This window comes from Portunus trituberculatus, unplaced genomic scaffold (assembly GCF_017591435.1).
Source record: "Portunus trituberculatus isolate SZX2019 unplaced genomic scaffold, ASM1759143v1 PGA_scaffold_516__1_contigs__length_110253, whole genome shotgun sequence".
In the NCBI taxonomy this organism is placed as follows: Eukaryota; Metazoa; Arthropoda; class Malacostraca; order Decapoda; family Portunidae; genus Portunus; species Portunus trituberculatus.
The window spans coordinates 29,162-49,977 of NW_025541684.1; the positions used below are offsets into that span (position 1 = coordinate 29,162).

General features: G+C 47.6%; 1 protein-coding gene and 1 non-coding gene across 2 annotated transcripts; one reads left to right on the plus strand and one right to left on the minus strand.

The window, feature by feature from the left end:
• The first annotated feature begins 3,305 nt into the window (after positions 1-3,305).
• LOC123500940 lies at positions 3,306-3,424 on the plus strand. Its single transcript, XR_006673506.1, has one exon. It is a non-coding gene; the product is annotated as a 5S ribosomal RNA (ribosomal RNA).
• Positions 3,425-8,149: 4,725 nt separating this feature from the next.
• Positions 8,150-9,251, minus strand: LOC123500936. The gene is made up of 2 exons (XM_045249490.1): positions 8,765-9,251; positions 8,150-8,642 (listed from the first exon to the last, which is right to left on the minus strand). Exons 1-2 carry the CDS (start codon positions 9,223-9,225, stop codon positions 8,474-8,476), a joined length of 630 nt encoding a protein of 209 aa, XP_045105425.1. The 5' UTR covers positions 9,226-9,251; the 3' UTR covers positions 8,150-8,473.
• Between the last annotated feature and the right edge of the window lie 11,565 nt (positions 9,252-20,816).

Here is a 20,816-nt window from a genome sequence, read left to right on the forward strand (position 1 = left end):
CACTAATGGGCGGAAGCTTAACAAACAAACAAACAAACAGCACCTGTAGCAGCGGTTGGTGTCTGACCTCACATCACTTAGTTGATAATTCTTTCTCTTTCATCTGATTTACCTTTGAGTGATAAAACAAAGAGGAAAACAAATAGAAAGAAGGGAAAAGAAAAAAAAAGAAAGAAAAAAAAAAAAAAAAAAAACACACACACAAATTGTAATAATGACGTAAAGAGTAGGGACAACACTTTTACTTGGAACAACCATACTCCTAGTAGTGTTAGTCTATAACTTTTTCCTTCTCTTCATTTGTGTGGACCTATAAAAGGTCCGGGATATGTTGACTCTTTTCTTATGGTGTTTTGCAGTTGCTGTTGTTGACACCAAATTCGAGACACCAGATTTAACCGCCAAATCCGTAGAGGGTACGTCCCTGACGCTTGAGGGCGTAGACGACGTCCATGGCAGTGACGGTCTTGCGCTTGGCGTGCTCGGTGTAGGTGACGGCATCCCTGATGACGTTCTCGAGGAACACCTTTAGCACCCACGAGTCTCCTCGTAGATGAGACCGGAGATGCGCTTGACGCCGCCTCGGCGAGCCAACCGACGGATAGCGGGCTTGGTGATGCCCTGGATGTTGTCACGCAAAACCTTACGGTGACGCTTGGCTCCTCCTTTCCAAGTCCCTTGCCTCCTTGCCGCGGCCAGTCATGGTGACAGATGATGAGGCGCTGCTGCGTAGTAGTAGTAGTAGTAGTGATACGACGTCTCGCTCACGAGTGTGACTCACATTTTTATTCATTGATTGTGGGCATAAAATACCCACACGGGCTATGGTGGCCCGTTCTGTTCTTAGCGGCGCTGGTGCCGCTTCTTCATTGCGTTCTGACTGTGGTCGTTGTCGGAAGAGTCGCTGGTCTTGTTGGAGCTCTTCAGCATGTCGGCAATGAGTTTCTCGCAGCTTGGGAAGTAGTTCTTGGTGGGCGGTGCATCGTCCTGGCTGAACCAATCGTCAAACTGGCACTGGCTCATGTCCTTGGTGTGTTTGGCAGCGTCTGGGATGGTCTTCTTTTTTCCCTTTATTTGCCAGCCTTCTTCTTTAGGTGAGGGGGAAGCAGTGGTGTGGCCAGGCAGGTCCGTGGTGTGACTGTGTTGGCTTGTATCTGTGCCCACTACGTACACGACCTCATTCTCCTCCTCTTCCTCCTCCTCCACACGGTCTTCGTGATGCGGATCTTCTTTCGGTGTTTCCTTGGGCGGCTGGCGTTTTTTCCACGTCTGGGTGCGGTGTCGTGTGATGGCGATGGCTTTTTCCGGGATGCTTATGGCAGGTAGCCCGTTGTGCTTCAGCAGAAGCGGTATCAAGGTCTGCAGGCGGAGGGTGTCGTTGCCTGCGAGTACCTGCGCCGTACAGATGCAGGCTTTGATCTTGAGATCCGCTTCTGCTGTTTTCACGGCCCTGGGAGACGATTTAGGGCGGGGAGGAGGGCGTTCCAGTTTGCCTTCCCGAGTCACCTCTCTGGCCTCAGGTCCCTTCTTTCCCTTGAAGGTGGCGAAGGTGGCGTGGTCTCCTTCTCGGGGTAACACTTTCCTGAAGGGTTTCTTCAGCCCAGTGTAGTGTACAAAGAAGTCTTTGTTGGCTACGGAATCACGGATGAAGCCGTAGCCAGACTTTCTGTTGTACCACTTAAAGGTACCCTGGTGCTGTTGCGCTGCCATCGCGGATGTGTTGTCTCTCTCGCTCGCCTGAGAGGAATGTGACTCACATTTTTATTTTTATTCATTGATTGTGGGCATAAAATACCCACACGGGCTATGGTGGCCCGTTCTGCTGTTTTTCTCTTCTTAGCGGCGCTGGTGCCGCTTCTTCTTCGTTCTGCTGGCGTTGTGAAGAGTTGTTGTCAGTCTTGAAGTCTTCTATCATGTCGGCAATGATCTTCTCGTAGTCTGGGGAGCAATCCTTGGTCGGTGGTGCCTCGTCTCTGCTGCTGGTGTCCCACTGCCACAGGCTCATGCCCTTGGTGGTTGTAGCAGCGTCTGGGGTGGTCTTTTTATTCCTTTTTTTTGGCCTTCTTTAGGAGAAGAAGATTTAGTGGTGTGGTGAGGCGGGTCTGTGGTGTGGCTGCGTAGGCTTGTGTCGCTGCCAACTACGTCCACGACCTCATTTTCTTCCTCTTCCTCCTCCATGCCCGTTCTTTCCTCCACATGATCTTCGTGGCGAGGTTCTTCTTTGGGCGGCTGGCGTTTTCCCTGTGTCTTCTTGGGGTGATGGCGAGTGGTGGTGAAGGCTTCCTCAGGGATGCTTATGGCAGGCAGCCCGTTGTGCTTCAGCAGAAGCGGTATCAAGGTCTGCAGGCGGCGGGTGTTGTTGCCTGCGAGCTTGTGCCGTACAGATGCAGGCTTTGATCTTGAGATCCGCTTCTGCTGTTTCCAGCCCTGGGAGACGATTTAGGGCGGGAGGAGGGCGTTCTTGTTTCCTTCCTGGCGACCTCTCTGGCCTCTGGTCCCTTCTTCCCTTGAAGGTGGTGAAGGTGGCGTGGTCTCCTTCTCGGGGTAACACTTTCCTGAAGGGTCTCTTCAGTCCAGAGTAGTGTACAAAGAAGTCTTTGTTGGCTACGGAATCACGGATGAAGCCGTAGCCAGACTTTCTGTTGTACCACTTAAAGGTACCCTGGTGCTGTTGCGCTGCCATCGCGGATGTGTTGTCTCTCTCGCTCGCCTGAGAGGAATGTGTGTGTGTCACATTTTTAGGATCGCGGTAATATATATGTAACTGGTGCCTTCCCGGTTGTAGTAGGGTAACAATATTTCCTGTTTTTCCCACTTGATCCAACATCGCTGGGTCATACGAACACGGTCTCCGTCTCGTCGTTGACCCTCGGACCACGCATCCGAGACGTACAACCGAGAGGCAAGCAAGAAAACGGCGTAAAACTAAATAATATCGAGTCGGAGGAGGTGCCAGATTTTCCAGCCAGCGGCATGCATGCAGCGAGCAACAAGCCAACCAGCCAGCCAGCCACAGAGGGAGGCAGACTGAGTCTGTGTCAGAATAATAATAATAATAATAATAAGAAGAAGAAGAAGAAGAAGAAGAATGAGAGAGAGAGAGAGAGACAGACAGACAGACAGACAGACAGACAGACAGACAGACAGACAGACAGACAGAGAGAGAGAGAGAGAGAGAGATTAATCCAATAGGGAAACGATATTAAACCAAGAAACACCTAGAAAGGACTTGATTCACAGGGTATACGGAGTATAGTAGGGCAAGCCAGGAAGAATTTAAATCGGCCTAAAATCTCACATCGAGTGCCAACGACCACACCACGTTGAACACACCGCTTCTCGTCCGATCAGCGAAGTTAAGCAACGTTGGGTCCGGTTAGTACTTGGATGGGTGACCGCCTGGGAACACCAGATGTTGTTGGCATTCCATTATTTTTTATTTATCTATTTATTTATTTATTATTTAATTATTATTATTATTATTAATAATAATAATAATAATAATAATAATAATAATAATAATAATAATAATAATAATAATAATAATAAGAAGAAGAAGAAGAAGGTTTGATTTGTCTATTCTTATATTGTTTTACCTGCTTATTTTATTCTTTGTTAATTCATCCATTTATTCTTGTACTACCTCGTGCCTGAATTACCAGACAAAACTGTGTATTCTAAACACACATGAGTAGGAGAGGACTCGAACTGACAATTTTTTTTTCTCTCCTATAGAGAAATTGCATCGAACCGCTAGCCTAGCTTGGTGCCGGGGGAAGGGGATAAGAATGACCACCTGCACGGACGTGTGCTGTGCTCTGTCGAGCTTGGACATTAACCATTGAAGTCTGAAGAAGAAAAAAAAAAAAAAAAAACTAGAAAGTCACTGCAGCGGCTGTGGGAGGAGGAAAGACGCAAGCCGTCAGACTAACCGTGACACACGACACGCTAATAAATACGCACACTATAGTCTGACCATTTTTATGAAGATCACTTAGGCGTTGGCGTTTTGGGATTTTCCTGCCTGCGGCGCTGTCACACGTGTACCAATACGCGCCCCAAGTCAGGTACTTAATACTTTTTAACTGAATGGTGTTGTAGTACATATACATTGTGATGCTCTAAAGAGGCAAGTTAGAGGAATTTGTGTTTATTTTAAATAAATTTTGCATTGGTTTTGCAAACGCAACAACAATGCTTGACAACGTTTCCTCCGAGCGTTGTCACATCCTTCTGGGTGACCGAGTGAGGTCACAGGTCAAAGTGACCGTGTTAATCCATGGTGTGTGTGGGGAGCAAGGTTCTCATTGACACATAGGCTCTAATCCCTTAATTTGCCCAGCAACGCCGCAGGCCGGGAAATTCCCAAAAATGGCAACGTCTAAGTGATCTTCAGACTATAATAATCTGATTAACAATTTGTCTTGGCGATGTTGCAGTGGGTATTTGGTGAATGAAATGATCGATTGCTATCTTTACATCATCCATCCATCCTAATTTGACCTTAGAATCTAAAATGGTTGCTTTGCTGATGTCAGGTATGTTTGAGAAATCATATTCTTTGTATGTAAAATATAATGTTTTTTTCTTGTGGATCGTAGTTGCTAAAGTGTGTCTGTGTATATATTAGGATTTTTATGCTATATGTTGGTGGCCCTTGCATTTGAAATAATTATATTGTGAAATTGTCAACTTTTTTTTTTTTTCGGTAGGGGCTAATGTATGCAATGTTTCTGCTAATTTATGGAAATTTTATGCAAATTTATGCAAATTAGCCAAATCAAATTGGGGGCGGGTCGAGCCCGCCCCGCTCGATAATGGGGGGGGGGGACGCGCGCGAAAATCACTCCATTTTCTAATTTTGCGATTTATGCACATACCCGGTAAAATCATGTAAACGGAAAAAAAAAAAAAAAAAAAAAAAAAAAAAAAATCGTCTAGAATTGTCGGTGGGATCCTTCTGTCCTCTCTCTCTCTCTCTCTCTCTCTCTCTCTCTCTCTCTCTCTGTGTGTGTGTGTGTGTGTGTGTGTGTAATTCACTGTTTGATCTGCTGCAGTCTCTGACGAGACAGCCAGACGTTACCCTACGGAACGAGCTCAGAACTCATTATTTCCGATCTTCGGATAGGTCTGAGACCAGGCACACACCACACACCGGGACAACAAGGTCACAACTCCTCGATTTACATCCCGTACCTACTCACTGCTAGGTGAACAGGGGCTACACGTGAAAGGAGACACACCCAAATATCTCCACCCGGCCGGGGAATCGAACCCCGGTCCTCTGGCTTGTGAAGCCAGCGCTCTAACCACTGAGCTACCGGGCCGTGTGTGTGTTTCACTGTTTGATCTGCTGCAGTCTCTGACGAGACAGCCAGACGTTACCCTACGGAACGAGCTCAGAGCTCATTATTTCCGATCTTCGGATAGGCCTGAGACCAGGCACACACCACACACCGGGACAACAAGGTCACAACTCCTCGATTTACATCCCGTACCTACTCACTGCTAGGTGAACAGGGGCTACACGTGAAAGGAGACACACCCAAATATCTCCACCCGGCCAGTGTGTGTGTGTGTGTGTGTGTGTGTGTGTGTGTGTGTGTGTGTGTGTGTGTGTGTGTGTGTGTGTGTGTGTGTGTGTGTGTAAGAGAGAGAGAGAGAGAGAGAGAGAGAGAGAGAGAGAGAGAGAGAGAGAGAGAGAGAGAGAGAGAGAGAGAGAGAGAGATTACATTCTCATATAAGGAAAGGATATAATGTAAATTTATCATAGATATATGTATGTACAGTACGTGGTTTATGAAGAATTGTTACGCGAAAAGTTTTTTTTTTTATTTTCAATATTCATTTAGTTAGGAAAAAGGAGTGGTGAGTGACCTGACACGGCGAAATCCCCTGAGACATCTTGGCTACAACAATCTCTCTCTCTCTCTCTCTCTCTCTCTCTCTCTCTCTCTCTCTCTCTCTCTCTCTGTGTGTGTGTGTGTGTGTGTGTGTGTGTGTGTGTGTGTGTGTGTGTGTGTGTGTGTGTGTGTGTGCGTGCGTGCGTTTTTTTTTTTTTTTTTTTTTTTTTGTTGTGTTTTTCTTTTCTCTCTTTCCTTCCTCTTTTCTCTCCCTCTCGCCTGCCTCAATTTCTTTGAGTTACCCATGACATGTTGTTATGGTTAGGAGGAGGGGAGTTTTCTGTGGTTGTCGAACACTCTTACGTCATTCCCGTCCAATCGTAAGGCAAGGTTGGGCCCCGGCAAACCGTATTTAAAGAAGTGCCAGCCTAAGCGCTCAACTCGCCCAACTGTTCGTTCCGAGCGGCAGTAACTTACTTACTCACCATGGCACGTACTAAGCAAACGGCCCGCAAGTCCACCGGTGGCAAGGCGCCCCGCAAGCAGCTTGCCACGAAGGCAGCTCGCAAATCTGCTCCTGCCACTGGAGGTGTCAAGAAGCCCCACCGTTACAGGCCAGGAACCGTGGCCCTCCGTGAGATCCGCCGTTATCAGAAGAGCACCGAACTGCTTATCAGGAAGCTGCCTTTCCAGCGCTTGGTGCGTGAAATTGCCCAGGATTTCAAGACTGACCTCCGCTTCCAGTCCTCCGCTGTCATGGCCCTCCAGGAAGCTTCCGAGGCTTATCTCGTGGGTCTCTTTGAAGACACTAACCTGTGCGCCATCCACGCCAAGCGTGTCACTATCATGCCCAAGGACATCCAGCTGGCTCGTCGAATCCGTGGCGAGCGTGCCTAATAAGTGTGTCATCCAAGGCAAGCAAGCAACAACAAACAATATCTAGGCCCTCTTCAGGGCCAAAGGTGCTTTATCTAAAGAGAATAATATTACATAGACCATGAATGGGTTGGCTTTGATCCGTATGGTCGAGCGATTTCCCTGATTAAAAAGACTTTTTTTTTTTTTTCTCTCTCTCTCTCTCTCTCTCTCTCTCTCTCTCTCTCTCTCTCTCTCTCTCTCTCTCTCTCTCTCTCTCTCTCTCTCTCTCTCTCTTTTTTTTTTTTTTTTTTTTTTTTTTTTTTCTTCAACCTTCCTCTCTGTGTCTAGGATCCGATATTCCATGTGCATGTTTCTGATCAGTAGTATGTCGGTGGCCGATGGAGAATGACTGCTTTCCCCTCCAATCTGATTTGTAGATATATTGATTGATTGATTCACTGCAATTCAGTCAAGAAAACAAAGAAAGAAAGAAAGAAAGAAAAAAAAAAAAAAAAAAAAAAAAGGAGCGAAGATTCATGTTACAAGCTATAATAACTGTGTGCTTCCTGAGCTTTGTGTGATGAAAAACGTTATGTTACTGAAATAGGAGGCATCATCACTAATCAAGAAGAAGAAGAAGAGCATGAATGCACCCACCCTCCAAAGCCTGCCTGCCGTGATTAGTATCGTACGTACGCTTAATCATCACCATCATCATACTACTACTACGGGCTGCTGCTGTTGTGCAGTGGATGATGGATCTCTTTGCTCTGACCCGGTTGCGAGCCTCATTAATGACGAGCCAGCCATCTAGCTCATCCATATCCATCCATCCGGCTCTGGTGCACCAGCGGCGACCACCATCCACACTTGTCTATATTGTGTCTCCTTTTTTTTTGGATTCAGGTGTGGCTCCTATGGAGCCGGGTAGGGTTTGAATACTGTCTGAGACAGCAGTTGCTCTTTTTTCTTCTTTCCCCCCTTCTAGCTGACTGACAGTCAGTTTACTTGGAGGAGGTGTACTTGGTGACAGCCTTGGTGCCCTCAGAGACGGCGTGCTTTGCCAGTTCGCCGGGCAGAAGGAGACGGACGGCAGTCTGGATCTCCCGGCTGGTGATGGTGGAGCGCTTGTTGTAGTGTGCCAGGCGGGATGCCTCGGCAGCGATGCGCTCGAAAATGTCGTTCACGAAAGAGTTCATGATTGACATAGCCTTGGAGGACACGCCAGTGTCGGGGTGGACCTGCTTGAGCACCTTGTAGATGTAGATGGAGTAGCTTTCCTTCCTCCTCCGCTTCTTCTTCTTGTCCCCTTTGGCTATGGCCTTCTGAGCCTTGCCAGCCTTCTTGGCAGCCTTTCCTGATGCTTTGGGAGGCATGGTAGTAACGGCGTCGTTCAACTTGCGAAGAGTTGTGTTGTGTTGCACCCAGTGTCACACAAGGAATGTCTTTATCTGTTAGTGGTCGCAATCGGTAAACCCTGCAGCCATGCGGCTGGCAAGGTATGGTCACAGTCGGCGGCCGATGGCGAAGACGTGGTTCGTAGGGCAGCCGTGGGTGACGTCGGCACGACGTCCGTCCCGGCACTATCCCTCATCTGTGCGTCCCTGGATCTCAGCCCCACTGCCGGGAGTTTTGCAAGCATCCCGGAGGTCAGGTACCCCTTGCTGGAACGTAGGCCAGTGTCCCAGCAACTCAGGGCGTAGGGCGTGAGGGGGGAGCTACACCGAAGGAACCGGCACTGGGGCTGCCGTCGGTGTCATCTGGAGATGTCATCAGTCCTGGCAGGTCCCCGAGGTGCCTTGTCTTCGCTGATCCGCTGCACCGTCATCTCCCTGGTCTTCGTCTCTCGTCTCTCGATAGGTTGCAGGCCCTCTCCCAGTCAGCATCGCATTTCGCAGTTCGCAGGTCGAATGGTGGCAGGAAGAAGCCGGGATGAAGTTTCTGTTTGGGATGTAATATTTACAAGTACAAAATCAAAGTAATGGGAGTGAAGCGTGAATTGACACAGGTGATGTAATTTAGATATGGAGGTGGACTAATGTAAACGGAATTTTAACTTTCACCTGTATCTTGGCTCTGGTTGTCCTTCTTGCAACTGTAGGAGACTTCTCGGGAACCAAGCGTGCTGCCTGTCTGGAGTCTCCTCGTGCAGGGCCTGTAGTTCACGGTACTGGTCCCAACCCTCGTCCTCCATTCGTTCCCAAACCTTGGTGGCCATCTCATGGAGTCTGACGTTGAGGGCTGGGAGGGACGCGGCCTCGTGAAGCGATGCCGAGGTGGTGAAGTCGTCCCATCTGGTACCGAAGGCGAACCTCAGGGCGCTGTTCTGCACTTTCTGCAATCTGCTGATAGCTGTTCTGGAGAGTGCATGCAGAGGAACAGGAGGATAAGAGAGAATAGGTAGAACTAGAGCTTTTACTAGATGGAGTTTAAGACCAGTGGCCAAGTCCCTAAAGCGGTACAACCTGGCGAGGGCTGACTTTGCTCTTGCTACCCTTTGGGACACGTGAGAGGTGTATCCCATAGAGGCCACAGACAGTCCCAGGAGTGAGCCCCCTGGGACTGAACTCAATGTCATCCCCATCCACAAACAGTGGTGCGGGGGTGTTTTTGTAGCAAGGGGAATCACAGTGAACTTGGCCATGTTGGTCCTGATCCTCCACTCCTTCTCGAAGGCGTTGACGCGGGTGATCTCTCTGCTGGTACGGGCGTTCGTCATTCTACTGGAGCGGCCTGGATGGTGAACAACCTGTGAAACATCATCGGCATACAGTATGTTAATACCAGCGCCTGCGAGAGGGCAGTCGCTGGTGTAGATGTTATAGAGAGTGGGTGACAGCACACTTCCTGTGGGACTCCTGTGGCCAGGGGAAAGGTGGGCCGATGTGGCCCCACTCTCACCCTGGCTGTCCTATCCTCGAGGAAATCACAAAGCAGGCGCTCAACCGGGCCAGGCAGACCCAGGCGAAGTATCTTGTACTTCAATCCTAGATGCCAGACCCGGTCAAACGCCTTACTTACGTCCTCAGAACCAAGTTACAGCGGAAGCTGTTGGCCTGGTGCAGGGCCATAGTCTCCGTGGCCAGTGCAATGGCGTGCACGGTGCCCCTCCCACTTCTGAAGCCATACTGCGCCGGATGAAGGTAGTTACCCATCTCCAGATAGATGCGTAGCCGCGAGGTGACAATCCTTTCCAGCAACTTCCCCGGTACCTCAAGCAGGAGATGGGCCGGTAGTTCTCCGGTCTTGTGGGAGGCTTGCCGGCCTTCGGAATCATCCTCATCTCGGCCTGCTTGAACCCGTCGGGGAAGTAACCAGCGGACAGTGCAGCATTGAAGATATCCCGCAGTCTGGAAAAGGCAGAATCTGAAAGATGAGAGTATACTACTGTTAATCTTACTCGCCCCAGGACACGTCGGCCTGCCGCGTTTGATAGCTGAGGCCAGTTCCTGAGTCGAGATAAGACAGTCTAAGGAGGAAGTACCAGTAAGACGGGCAGGGTCGGCGTTTTCATAGGGGTAGGTTCTTTGCACGGAGGCTGCCATGTAATCCAGCACCTGGTCGTTGTCATCAAAGTCGTCGTCATAGTCTTCTCTGTAGATGCGGTCCCATATGGACGTGAATAGTTGTTCTTTGTCGGCGTTCGTAAACTTCTTGTCTCCAGCGTGGTCTAATAGGTAGCTGTCTTGTCCTGAAGTCTTCCCGGAGAGACGCTTTAGCTCCCGCCAAAACTTCCTCGGGTCTCGGTAGTTGGCAGCTAGGCCAGCCAACTTCCTTCCCAGTGCTCTCTAGCCTCAGTCTGTCGTACGTCCTGCAGTGCAACCTTTAGCTGGTTGTACCGCCTGAAATCGTCACGGTTCCATCCTCTCAGCATTGCTCTGTCTCGCAGTGCTCGAAACTGAATTCTGAGCAGCTGCGTAGCCCGAGAAGGGAAGGAAGGGGCCCCCGGGGGAAAACCCCCCCCCCCCGTTGGGCCCCCCCCCCCAAAAAAGGTTTGTCCCCAATTTGGGGTGGGGCGGGGGGCCAAGGGGCCGGGGGGCCCAAGAGGGTTTTGGAGGGGGGGCGTTGGGGGCCTTCCCTAAACCCCAAAACCCCTTAAGGATTAATTTGGGGAACCGGGGGGGGGTGGGAGGTTTTTGGGGGGGGGGCCGGGTTTGGGGGGCCCCCCCCGGGAATTTTGGGGGGGCGGGGAAAAAAACCCCCAACCCATTGGGGTTTTTTAAAAATTTTTGGGAGGTTTTTTCCCCTTGGCCCAAAAGGGCCGGAAGGGGCCCCGGGGGGGGCCCCCTTCCCGGCCCCCGGGGCGGGGACCCGGGGGGAACCTTGGGCCCCCCGGGTTGGCCACTTTTTGGAAGGGTTTAAGCCCTTTTGGGCCCTTTGGCCAAAAGGGCCCCAAATTCCTTTTAGGGGGTTTTTTCCCCCCGGGCCCGGGGGCCCCCGGGGAATGGCCCCGGGCCCCGGGCCCTTGGGGTTGGAAATTGGCCCTTGGGGGCCCCCCCCCCCCCGGGGTGGGGGCCGGGGAAAAAACCCCCCTTTCCCCCGGGGTGGGTTTTGGGGGGGTTTTTTGGGGGTGGAAAATTTTCCCCTTTCCCCACCCCTTTGGGCCGGGGGGGAAACCCGGGGTTTCCCCCGGGGGGGGGAAAAAAAAACCCCCTTCCCCCCCGGGGAAACAAAAAAAACCCCGGGGTTTCAAAAAAAAAAACCCCCTTTTACCCCCCCGGGGCCCCGGGGGGTTTTTTTCCCGGTTTTAACCCCCAAAAGGGGGGGAAAACCCCAAAAAAAACCCCCCACCAAAAAAAACCCCCAAAAAAAAAACCAACAAAAAAACCCCAACCAAACCCCTTTCCCCCCCAACCCCCCCCCGGCGGTAACCCCAGGGTTTGGTGGGAAAAAAACCCCCAAAAAAATTTCGGGTCAACAGGCCCCAAAACAGAACAGAACAGAATCAGAAAAGGAAAGATGGGGAGGGGGAAGTGGGGACAGAAGAAGAATAGATGGGTGATAAGAAGGGAGCTTCAGTAAGAGGGTAAAGTCACTGGGGCTTGACCCAGGCGCAAGATGGACTTTTGTGGTTACTGAGCGCTACGTCTATTATAGAAGTTCTTTATAGAAGAGATGGACGCGGCAAGGGAGGCCGGCACCAGACCAGGGGGAGCCAAGCAGAGCGCATTACTACCGAGCACGCAAGAGCAGAGGACCGCCAATGCCATGGACGAGGGCGACGCACCCACACGGAAGTGGCGGCCAAATCTTTTCGTCTTCAGTGCAAACAACAAACACCGTGAAGCAGGAAGAGTGAAGTACGTGATAGTAGGAGGGGAAAGGATGACACATAGAGAGGATGGGGTGAGAAGTACTTCCGTATAGCGGAGGGACCTACAGTTTTACGTGGGTTCCGAACCACGGATAGTAGTAGAATTGGTGATTTGGGGTTGTAGGATATGTTTTAACTTTATTAGCGAGGTTGGTGAGGGGGGTTATGAATATTTTATTTGTGATTAAATGCATGTGATGAGTGGATATTGGTGTTTGGTGGTGTCCGCCGGGAGTGGTCCGGTCCTGGAGTATCACCCTGTTCTGGGGATATCAACCTGCTATGGATATAAGTAAAGGATTAAAAATGTCAATTGGATGGAGATGGTTTGTTTTGTGAGGGTGGATGACGTGACGGCGAGATGACCGAACAGTTCCGCGTCCTCTGTGGAGGTGATGAAAATGTTCCCGCGTTTTGTGCGTTCACAGTACCTTCCATCAGTACTGGCCCCTCCATAACAGACGCGGGGGGGTGCCGCTGCCGGAACGTCATGTAGACGGCCGGGGGGCCCCATTGCCGCGCCGTCAGAGGGAGGGGTGCGGTTGTTCTCGTCATTCGCCCAGCATTGGCCGCTCCCAACTACCTCTGTGGAGGTGATGAAAATGTTCCCGCATTTTGTGCGTTCACAGTACCTTCCATCAGTACTGGCCGCTCCGCAGTAACAGACACAGGGGGTGCCACTACCGGAACGTCATGCAGACGGCCGGGGCCCCATGCCGTGCCGTCACTGGGAGGAGCGGTAATGCTGTCCCCGACCCTTGGAGGTGGTCCGGTGCCCCTTAAAGCCTAGGCTGCGAGACGGAAAAATAATGCATAAAACAAAAAGATGAATACAAAGCCATAAGACAAAAATATGAAAACACCACTAGGCGTTGGCACGCGGGCCCACTCCGTAGGAAGGGGCATGTGATGGGGTGTGGGTGATGCCACTCTGACACCTGGAGTGGTACTGTTAGTAGTAAAGATAAGTGAGAGGAGAGTGTGAAAGGAAGTGAAAGGAGGATGGATGGAGAGAAAATAAAATAAGGTTTGTTAGTGAAGAAGTGATAGGGAGGATGGATAGGAGTAGGAGTTAGTTAATAAGAGGGAGTGAAAGAAAGGTGAGATGAGAGATGATGAAAGAGGGGAAGAGGAGTCCGTTATCTGTAGATAGGATCAGGAGGTTCATCTGTGGGGTCAAGGAGGGTGGTGTGGGGTAGACGTCTGTGTGGTCGTGGAAGGTTTTTCAGGAAGTTGTATGTGTCTGTGTGTCTGTCTGGAAACGTGTTTAGTTGTTTGTTTATTCTGTTGTAGAGTGTGATGTTTAGTGGTAGGATGTTGGACTCCTCATGAAGAGATGAAGAGGTCCGGAAGTCGAACCACTTCGTTCCAAGTGCGAAACGAACTGCTCGGTTCTGGACCTTTTGTAGTTTTTGAAGATTGGAAGGGGCTGAGAGAGACAAGGCAAGAGGGCAGTATGTTATTAGAGGAAGAATAAAAGCTTTATAAAGGTGAAGTTTCAGCTTAGAAGTACTGTCGCGAAAACGTTCCAAGTTGCTCAGGGCCCCTGAGGCAGTGGCGACTTTTTTACTTATATGGGTATGAAATCTAAGGTGATTGTCGATGGTGAGGCCAAGGACAATGTTGACTTTGCTTATTGGGATGGGTACAGGGTTTGGAAAGTTTTATAAAGTGAAATTTGGCGGGGCTGTTTGGATTTGGTGTTAAAGTAGGTAACCTTAGATTTTTCTGGATGGGAGTGAATGCGCCATTCTAGCTCCCATAAGCTTGTGGTTGTTAACTCTTCTTGAATTTTGTCAGTAAGGCGATCTAACGTTCTGGCGCGCGCCAATTGTGTTACATCGTCTGCATATTGAATTGTTAAGGAATCATTGTGGGTGGGACGGGGTAGGTCGGCGGTATACATGTTGTAGAGGGTGGAGAGAGGACGGAGCCTTGTGGGACTCCGGCCTGGGGGGAGAAATAAGCGGAGAAGACGCCCTGGTGTCTGATTCTAGTTTCTCGCTCGTCCAAGAAACTGCACAGGATTTTTGGGTTAGGGGGTAGATCAAAGTTATTGCAAATTTTGTATTTTAATCCTGTGAGCCAGACTGTATCGAAAGCTTTTTTCACGTCTTTTGTCACTAGTGCAGATTTATAATAGGGCGAGTTTCCATCTAAATACGTGATAATACTGTTAAGGGCGTCTTCGGTTGAAGCATTACTACGAAAGCCGAATTGCTGGGGACCCAGCAATTCGTTGCTTTCGAGGTATGATCTTAACCTTTGATTAATTAACCGCTCGAAAGATTTACCGAGTATTTCCAGCAAGCTTATGGGGCGATAATTTTCAGGAGATGTAAATTTTGCCGGGCTTCGGGATGAGTGTTATGTTAGAAATTTTGAATGGTTTTGGGAAGTACCCGGAGGAAAGGGAGGCGTTGAAAATTTTTGTGAGACTGGTTATAATTTCTGGGGGAAGATTTTTTACCATTGGCCAGGTTATACCTGTTGGCCCGGGTGCCCGTTTTGGGGTGTGCCTGAGCATCTTGGAGACATCCTCCTCCTCAAAGGGTGTTGTGAGATAGTGGTTTGGATCTAAGCGTGTTAGCTGTGGTGTGTTGTGAGGCAGCGTATTTTCTAAGTGTTGTTGTACGTGTGTTGTGATGTTGTTGATGTGTTCGACACTGGGCCCGTAGGCAGGGAGAGGGTGAGGATGGAAGATGTTTTGCCAGTGTGTTTTGAATGTGTCGGCTACCTGGGCTGGGTCAGAGATGCGCACGCCGTCCACTAGGAGATACTCGAATCTCTCCGCTGGCATCCCTCAGCCTGTGCACCATGTGCCAGAACTGAATGGGGTTTTGGCAGCGGGCTCCGTCCAAACGGGAGACCATAGTTCTCCAGTGGGCGCTGTGGTCATCTAGCAAGCTGTTTATGATGTGTCTGCGGAGGATGTGTGTGTCTCTGTGGTTTTGAAAAAAGCGTGTTTTGTAACAGATTTGTAGTCTCTGTGTTCTGATAGAGGGTCTGAAGTCAATGTGGATTTTGTGGTGTTTTTTTGGGATGTGTCTGTCGGCTGATGTTATGATGTCGTTGTGAAGTCGCTCAAGGGCCCTGTCTATCTGTGTGTGTGGTAGGCCCTCGAGATGTGGTGTTTGATGTATGTCTGCAAGTGTTTCCTTGAAATGTTCCCAGTTAGTGGATCGGTAATCAGGGATGGGGTGGGAAGGAATAGAGATGGGGTTGGAGGATATTTTAAGGATGAGGGAACGTGGTCTGAGCCACAGGGTGGTCCGTGGGAGATGTGGTGATGGAAGGGTAAGGACTGGCGGTTGGAGAGGATGAGGTCGGGTCTGCCAGATCCATGATTGGTGAAGCAGGTAGGAAAATCTGGGCCAAGGAACCGGAGGCGTTTGAGTTGTGTGAGCATGAGGAGTTCTTGTCCGTGTCTGTTGTTGCTGTTGTGACGAAAGGCTGTGTGTGTGGCGTTGAGGTCAGCTAAAACGTAGACTGGTATGTTTGTGTTGTTGAAAAGGTTAGTTAAACTGTTCAGAGGAAGTCCAGTGTTTGGTCTTGCATATGTTGTGGCAACTAGGAATTGCCCGTGCTGAGTGTGAATTTTGGTTGCAAGGAAGTGTTCTGATGGCCAGTCGGTTATGTGTACGTGTTTTATGTTGTTTTTAACCATGACGGCTACGCCGTCATAAGGCGTTCCTATCGTGTATCGTGTATTGTAGCCGTAATGTTTGAGGGGTTTAGGAGGAAGACCAGTGTGGTTGAGGAGAACAATGTCTGGATCGGTAGATAGGATGGCTTCTGAGATAAGGTGTCTGTTATTCCAGAAGACGCGACAGTTTAATTGCATAATTGTTATCATATTTCTTTATATGTTTTTCCTTCCTCTTAACGCGGTACGTGTAGAGGAGGGAGGGTTGGGGTGGAACAAGGAGGTGTCGCTTTGTATCAAGGGTTGTTTTTTTTGTGGTGTTGGTGTTGTTAGTGGTGGTGTTGTTAGTGGCGGTGGCGTTGTTGTTGGTGGTGGTGTTTGTGGAGTTGCTGTTAGTGTCGGTGTTTGGAGCAGGTTCCGGTGGAGAGGGCTTCTGGGGCTGCGGTTCCCCAGATGTCTCTTCGGCAATAAGGAGGGCCGGTGGTGAGCTCGGACTGGTGTCACCAGAGGAGGAAGAATCCTGTGGTAGGAATGATGTGGTTGGAGGAGTTTTTTCCATTTGTTCTGTGTATTTTTGTTGGTAATGTTGTTTGTTGTTTTCTATGTACTGTTGTGGGAAAGATATTGTGGGGCAGCCGTTATGTTTTAAGAGAGAGTTCATTAGGTCTGTTTGTTTTTGTAGGTCCCCAAGAGAGAGGTGAATAGAGTATTTAATGATTGTTTCTGCTAGTAAGAGTTTTTCCGTGTTGGGTTGTGTTTGTGTAGGTGCTGTAGTGGCTGGTGCGGCAGAGGTGGTTGGTGTGGTAATTTGGGCGTAAGATACTGTGTTTGTGGCTGGTGTAGAGGAGTTTTGTTGTTTTTGCTGTTCCCGTTTAATCTGGCATTTAAATGAAACGGCTGTGTGATCACCGTCGCAGTTAATACATTTTAGTGTAGGTGCTTGGCAGTTCTTATAATCGTGGCCCTTAGCTGCGCACTTAGAGCACGATTGTTCCTGTTCCTTGCACTGGTTTGTCCGGTGAGTGTATTGGTAGCATTTGTAGCATTGTGTAACAGGTAGGTATTCCTCTATGTTTATGTTGTAGTGTGGGATGATCTGGGAGAAGGCTTTGATACCCTTGTTTTTTGTGTTTTCTGCTTCTTGTTTGTTGTTGAGTCTGAGTTTGATCATGTGTGCCTTGGGGATTATTTTTATGTCTGCGATTTTTATGTTGTTTTGTCTTCGATTTCATCTCTTAGAGTTTCGACACTCATTTGGAGGATGTAATCGTCGACACGGCGGGCAAGGATGGTTTTGGCAGATATTTGGTCTTGAGACTCAACGAGCTCAAAACCAAGGGCTTGAAGTTTTCCGGTGGCAGCGCTGGTGGTGTGTTTGTCCCGGTCTGCTTCGCTGGCAACACCTACGATGATATAGGGTCCAGACTTGAAGCATTTCGTATGAGGTACCTGTGTTTGAGAGAAGAAGACATTACTAAGTTCGGCAGGAAGGTTGTTAGTCTTTATACGATACCGTATGGTGCGATCCGGGGGGGCGTTCGTTCCTCATCCTTCGGTCATGGGTGAGGAATCTGTTGGTGAAAAAAGGGGATGGATTATCCTAGGGAGACCTATAACAGTCTAAGACTGTTACCTATCGCCCTAATGTCCTGTATCCCAAGGGGGATCCTGAGCTCTTTGAAGTGTCCCTAACTGTCTAACCCGAAGGGAGGGCTGGCACGCTACCAAGGAATCTCTAGGCCGCTCTGGCCAACCTAGAAACCCCTGGCTGGCTAGGAGTGCGGAAAGCGGGCTTGCCTAAGGCCCGATCCTGGCTCCGGTCGCCGGTGCGAAAAGAGGAAAGGTATGAGGGGAAGAGGGACAGTGGTGGCAAAATTGTCTCCTGGGTAGGGCGAGTTACCACAGCCTTCCAGCGTTACCCTTAGGTGAGGCTCTCTCCACCGGGTACGTAGGGAAGGAAGTGGCTCCTCTAGGAGTCTGCCGTCTATATTCTTTTTTTTGTATAGTGAGGACTAAGCCTCTGTGTTTTGTTGTGCTGGAGCGGAGGTGATGATGTCGCGGCTGCTGTGGGTCCAATGGTGTGTAGAGTAGTGTGTTGTGTTATAATGTAGATTACCCTTAATTATAAAGTGGTTGTGGTGCTTGTTGTTCCAGTAGGTTTGCTGTTTTCCTGAACCATGCATGATCTTGGGTGTTATTCTGGTTGTCTGTTATTATGTCTGTGTATATAGTGTCTTGTAACTTGTCCTGTAGTGTGAGTTTTGTTTTGTTGGCTTGCTCGTATAGTGTAATGTTGATTGGTTTGAGGTTGCTTAATTGGTGTAATTGTATTGTGTTCTTGGTGTATGGGTATCTTTCATTATATGCAAATCGTAGGGCTTTGTTTTGGAGTCTTTGTAGTTTCCTGATTGATTGTTTAGTCAGTGATGCTAGTGGGTAGGCCGGGTAGGTAAGAGTTGGGATGACGCAAGCCTTTATGAGGTGTAATTTAATGTTGGTGTTAAGATGGTGAAATCTTTTTAATGTGTACAGTGCATGTTTAGCCTTTGCTACATTGTTTGTAATTTGCTGTGTATATCCTCTGTTGGTGATTGTTAAGCCTAAGATGTTTGCTTTTTTTGAGTATGGGATTATTTGGTTGCTTACATTTATTGGTTCTGTTTTTGTAATAGAGATGGGGAGGATTGTAAATTTGTTTATGTTTGTCTTTATTTTCCATTGGTGTTCAAACTCATTGATTTTCAAGATTTCTCTACCCACTTTTCGTGCCAGATACTTTCTGTTATTTCCCGGTTGACATATTATTTGGGTTATATCATCTGCGTATGCGATGTTAGTGCATTGTGGATCTGATATTGGGGTGTCTGACGTATATATGGTGAAGAGGGTTGGCGATAGGTTGCTTCCTTGTGGCACTCCGCTCTTTAGGGTTATTGGTGGGCCTGTGTGTGTGTTTATAGTTATGCTTGCAGTTCTGTTATGCAAAAAGTTACTTAAAAGTTTAATATATATGGGGTGTAAATTTAGTTTGGTTAGTTTGTAGCTGAGCCCTTCTTGCCATACTTTATCAAACGCTTTTGAGATGTCACGAGTGACAATGGTGGTGACTTTATTAGTTGTGAGTGCATTGCTTAATGATTCTGTAAGTGTTGCTATGGCTGTATTTGTTGATCTGTATTGTCGGAAGCCGTGTTGTGAAGCTGGTATAAGGTTGTGTGTTTCCAGGTGTGATATTAGCCTTTGGTTTATAATTTTTCGTATATCTTTCCATGTACCTCCAGTAATGAGATTGGTCTGTAGTTTTGTGGATCCGTTGGTTGTTTGTTAGCCTTCGGTATTAGTTTTAGGTTTGCATGTTTAAAATTGTCTGGAAAGTAGCCCATGGACATGGAAATGTTGAGTAGTTTCGCTAGTATTTCTATAGATGTTATTGAAAGTTTTTGTAGTATTGTTTTGTTAATTTTTGTTTTACCTGGTGTGTTGTTTTAAGACTTTTTATCTTAAATGAAACAGATTCAGAGGTTATTTTATATAAAAGCGGGTGATTGTCATCTAATCTGTTTGGATCTCCATGTGGAAATGGTCTGAGAAGTTGTTTATTATTAGTAATGAATTGGGTTACCATGTTATCTGTGGTTTGGTCAAAGTTTGTATTTTCTTCTGGTGTTATTTGGAAAGTTTTGCTCCATATGTCCCTGAAGATTTCTTCTTGTTTGTCTGTGTTGTGTATTTTCTCATTGTTGTGTATAATGTAATTGTTTGGAGGGTTTGGGTTCCTTTCAGCCTTTTGATCTGGGACCAAAATTTTTAGCGTCTTTGTGTATGTTGTTCAGTGATTTTATTTTATTTTCCCATTGTTTGTTTTGTATTTTTTGACATTCTTTTATGATTGCTTGCTGGATCCTTTTTAGGGTTGCATATTTTAGTCTTGTCCAAAATGTGTTGTTGCTTTTGTCTGTTATGTTTTTAGCACAATATGTGAGATATTTTATTGTGTTATTTGTAAGTGGTTTGTGTTGTGTGGCTGATTTTTTAAGTGGTATGTGTTTCTTCATTGCATTTGTTATAGTGTTTGTCCATTGCTGTATAGATGTTTGTAGTTGTTGTATGGTCATGTATGGGTTTGTGTCTATATTTGTTTGGTGTTCTTCAATTTCCGTGGTGAATTTTTCCCAGTTTGCTAATTTGTAGTTCGGCATTGGAATAATTGGTGTTTTAATTGCTTGTGTGGTAATTGTTATCAACATTGGGATGTGATCAGATGATGTTGTAGGCCCTGGTTTGATTTCCATGTTATGGTATGTGTTACTGTTAGTGAGGACAATGTCTGGAGATGATGTGTGGTTGCTGCTGAAAAATGTATTGAAATGAGGACCTTGAAAATAAATTTTACCATAGTCTATTAGTTTCTTTAATGCTTTCCCTACATTGTTACAGTCGTTATTGTTGAGTATTGTATGTCTGGCATTGAGATCACCTATTATGTATGTAGGTGTGTTCTGAGATGATAATCGATGGAAGTCAGGGAAGGGAAGGTATGGTCTGCGTGGTGGCAAATAGGTAGTGGCTATGTTTATTGGTCCGGTTCTTGTGTTTACACGTACTTGCAGTATATCTGTGTAGAAGTCGTCAGTAATTTGGTGTTTTATGTTGTTTTTAATTAGCATTGCTGAGCCGTCATGGAGTGTATTTTCACTGTTTATTTTATATGTGTTATAACCAGTTATTTTTATTGTTTCTGTGTCCTTTACCCCTGTGCTATTCAGCAGTATGATGTCTGGATTGTGTTGCAGGTAGGTATTTGTTAGTAGGAATTTGTTTGTCTTCCAGGTGTGCACGTTGTGTTGTAAAATTGTTATTGTGTCCATATTTTGTTTTGTTTAAGTGAGAGAGTGTCTATGCCTGTGTTTGGGTGGTTTGGTGTTTGGTGGTGGGGTAAGTTCTTGAAGGAGCCCATTACGTGTTTTGTTAAATTGTGTGTCGTCAGAGATATGCCAGCAGTTTGTAAAATCAATATCGTTATTTAATATGTAAAATAATATTTCTTCATCTGTATATGTTGGATTTGTGTATCTGTATTTGTAAAGACCTTCATCAATTCCTCTCTTTAAGTCAATTAGATTAATTGTTTTATGTTTAGGCCAACCATTGTTTT